Raw genomic sequence first — 1,872 nt, 5'->3', positions numbered from 1 at the left:
TTTTTTCTTTCTTTCAAGGTGGAGGTGTAAAAGATTTTTTTGTTTGCTTCTTTAAGCTGAAGTAGTCATGAAAATTTTTACTTGTTTCTTGAGTCATTCTCTCTGGGCATTTGCTGCCTCTGAACCAGTAGCTCTCAAATGGGTCTTTTGAAAGCTTCAGCATAAGCAAGACATTTCACAGAATGTCATACAGAATTTTTAGGAGAAGGAATGGGAATTTTGAGCTGCTCAAAGCACAGCCATCTTCCTTAGAGGAGCTCAGCTGCTAAGAACAGCTCTCTTATTTGCTTAGCTGTGTGAAATCCACTTGCTCTTGGACAATTGTTTTGTGTTTTGTTTTCTTTCCCCCCCAGGATTTCTGTTTACTTGTGTGCTCTTCCATGTGTGTTTTGAGCAGTGCTTTGAAGTTGGGCAGCTAGCTTTAAACAAAAGCTGTTACTATGTTCTGCATAGCATCTTGTTTGATTCCAGCAATTTGATGTGTCAGTGATGTGGTTTAGAGTTAACAAAATGCTGCACTTTGCTTGCCCTGACATTGGTTTGTGTAGGATTAAAACTAAAAAAGACAAAACACTAAGTGTGTGGTACAAAAGGCAAGTCCAAATGTGATTAGAATGTGATTAAATGGATGTGCAGCAATTATTAATTGGCCAGACATCTGTCTTGATATTTAAATGWGATGAAGTTTGTGGTATCCTGTATTTTTTCTATCACTTTCCATTTGCTCCTCCCCAGTTCCCCTAATAATCTAGGGAATTTCTGAAAACCCAGACTTTGTGTGCATTTAGTTTCCTACATAACTGACTCTAGCATATTGTAGGTCATAGTGCCTAGATTAAAGAATTTAAAATGCATATTTTCTGTCATCTTTRACTGTTATTCTTCAGTCAGAAGATCCAAATACTACTGCTTTTACTTTCTTGAATTTATACTGAAGTCTGTATTCTTTTATATTGATTTTTATTTTAAGGGTGGGGAACAAAATGAGGAGTAGATTCTGAAGGCAAAAGCAAAGACAACTGCAGACAGCCAAATTAATTTGTATCCAATTATGCAAGCAGTAAATTAACTATGAGTATTCAACTGTGCTATATCAAATTAATTTGAAAAAGTAACTAAAATCTAATTTACAAAACTGCTTTATTAAACATGTTTAATACATGATCATTTATATTAAGTATGTGAACTGTTTCTGAATGTTTTTCTCTCCTTGTTTTTGGCAGCAACTGGAATTAGTGGAACCCAGTGGCTGGATCCATGTTCCTCTAACAGATACTCATAAGAAGCCCATCCGCACCTTTATGATCCAGATTGCTGTTCTAGCTAATCACCAAAATGGAAGAGACACTCACATGAGGCAAATCAAAGTGTACACCCCTGTGGAAGAGAGCTCCATTGGTAAATTTCGCAGATGTACAACAATAGATTTCATGATGTATCGCTCCATCAGATAAAGTTTTCTCATAAGGGATAATAAAGGCATTTTTTCATTGYAGTATCATTGCTAAAGTATTCAGATACTTACAGAGCAGGGTTTACTTCAGTGTAATTACCTCTTTATGTTTATACTTTGTACACTTTTTTTGAAATAAAGATAATCTTGTGTTACAGTAGATTGTAGTCTGTAATTTGTTTCTTTTTCTAGGAGTCTGAGTGCTCTTRTACTCTGTGAGAGGGTTAAAAACARCCCGGGCACTCTTAAAAGAATGTATTTGACTGGGAATCAATAATTAATTTAATATAGTATAGGTATTTTAGAGGGGTGATTACTTCCCCCAATGATCGTGCATGGAAATAGTTGGTTCCTCTGCCTAAAAATTGSTCTTTTAAAAGTTGCTCTTCTTCTTGAAAGACATGATTTAAAGACATTAT

General features: G+C 35.3%; 1 protein-coding gene across 7 annotated transcripts in view; it reads left to right on the top strand.

Annotated features, from left to right (window-relative positions):
- The window catches only part of ANAPC10 (anaphase promoting complex subunit 10), a 33,701-nt gene extending 32,088 nt beyond the window's left edge, over nucleotides 1-1,613 (top strand). For all 7 annotated transcript variants that reach the window (XM_057376314.1, XM_057376308.1, XM_057376310.1 and 4 more), the window contains exon 5: nucleotides 1,224-1,613. In XM_057376314.1, the coding sequence (XP_057232297.1) occupies nucleotides 1,224-1,454 (231 nt within the window). In that variant the 3' untranslated portion in view covers nucleotides 1,455-1,613. The remainder of the gene's footprint in view (nucleotides 1-1,223) is intronic.
- Nucleotides 1,614-1,872: the final 259 nt, after the last annotated feature.

This window comes from Malurus melanocephalus, unplaced genomic scaffold (assembly GCF_030028575.1).
Source record: "Malurus melanocephalus ecotype Western Australia unplaced genomic scaffold, MMel_1.1 scaffold_277, whole genome shotgun sequence".
In the NCBI taxonomy this organism is placed as follows: domain Eukaryota; kingdom Metazoa; phylum Chordata; class Aves; order Passeriformes; family Maluridae; genus Malurus; species Malurus melanocephalus.
Note: the sequence above shows the minus strand (reverse complement) of the source record. Positions and strands in the feature narration are given on the sequence as shown.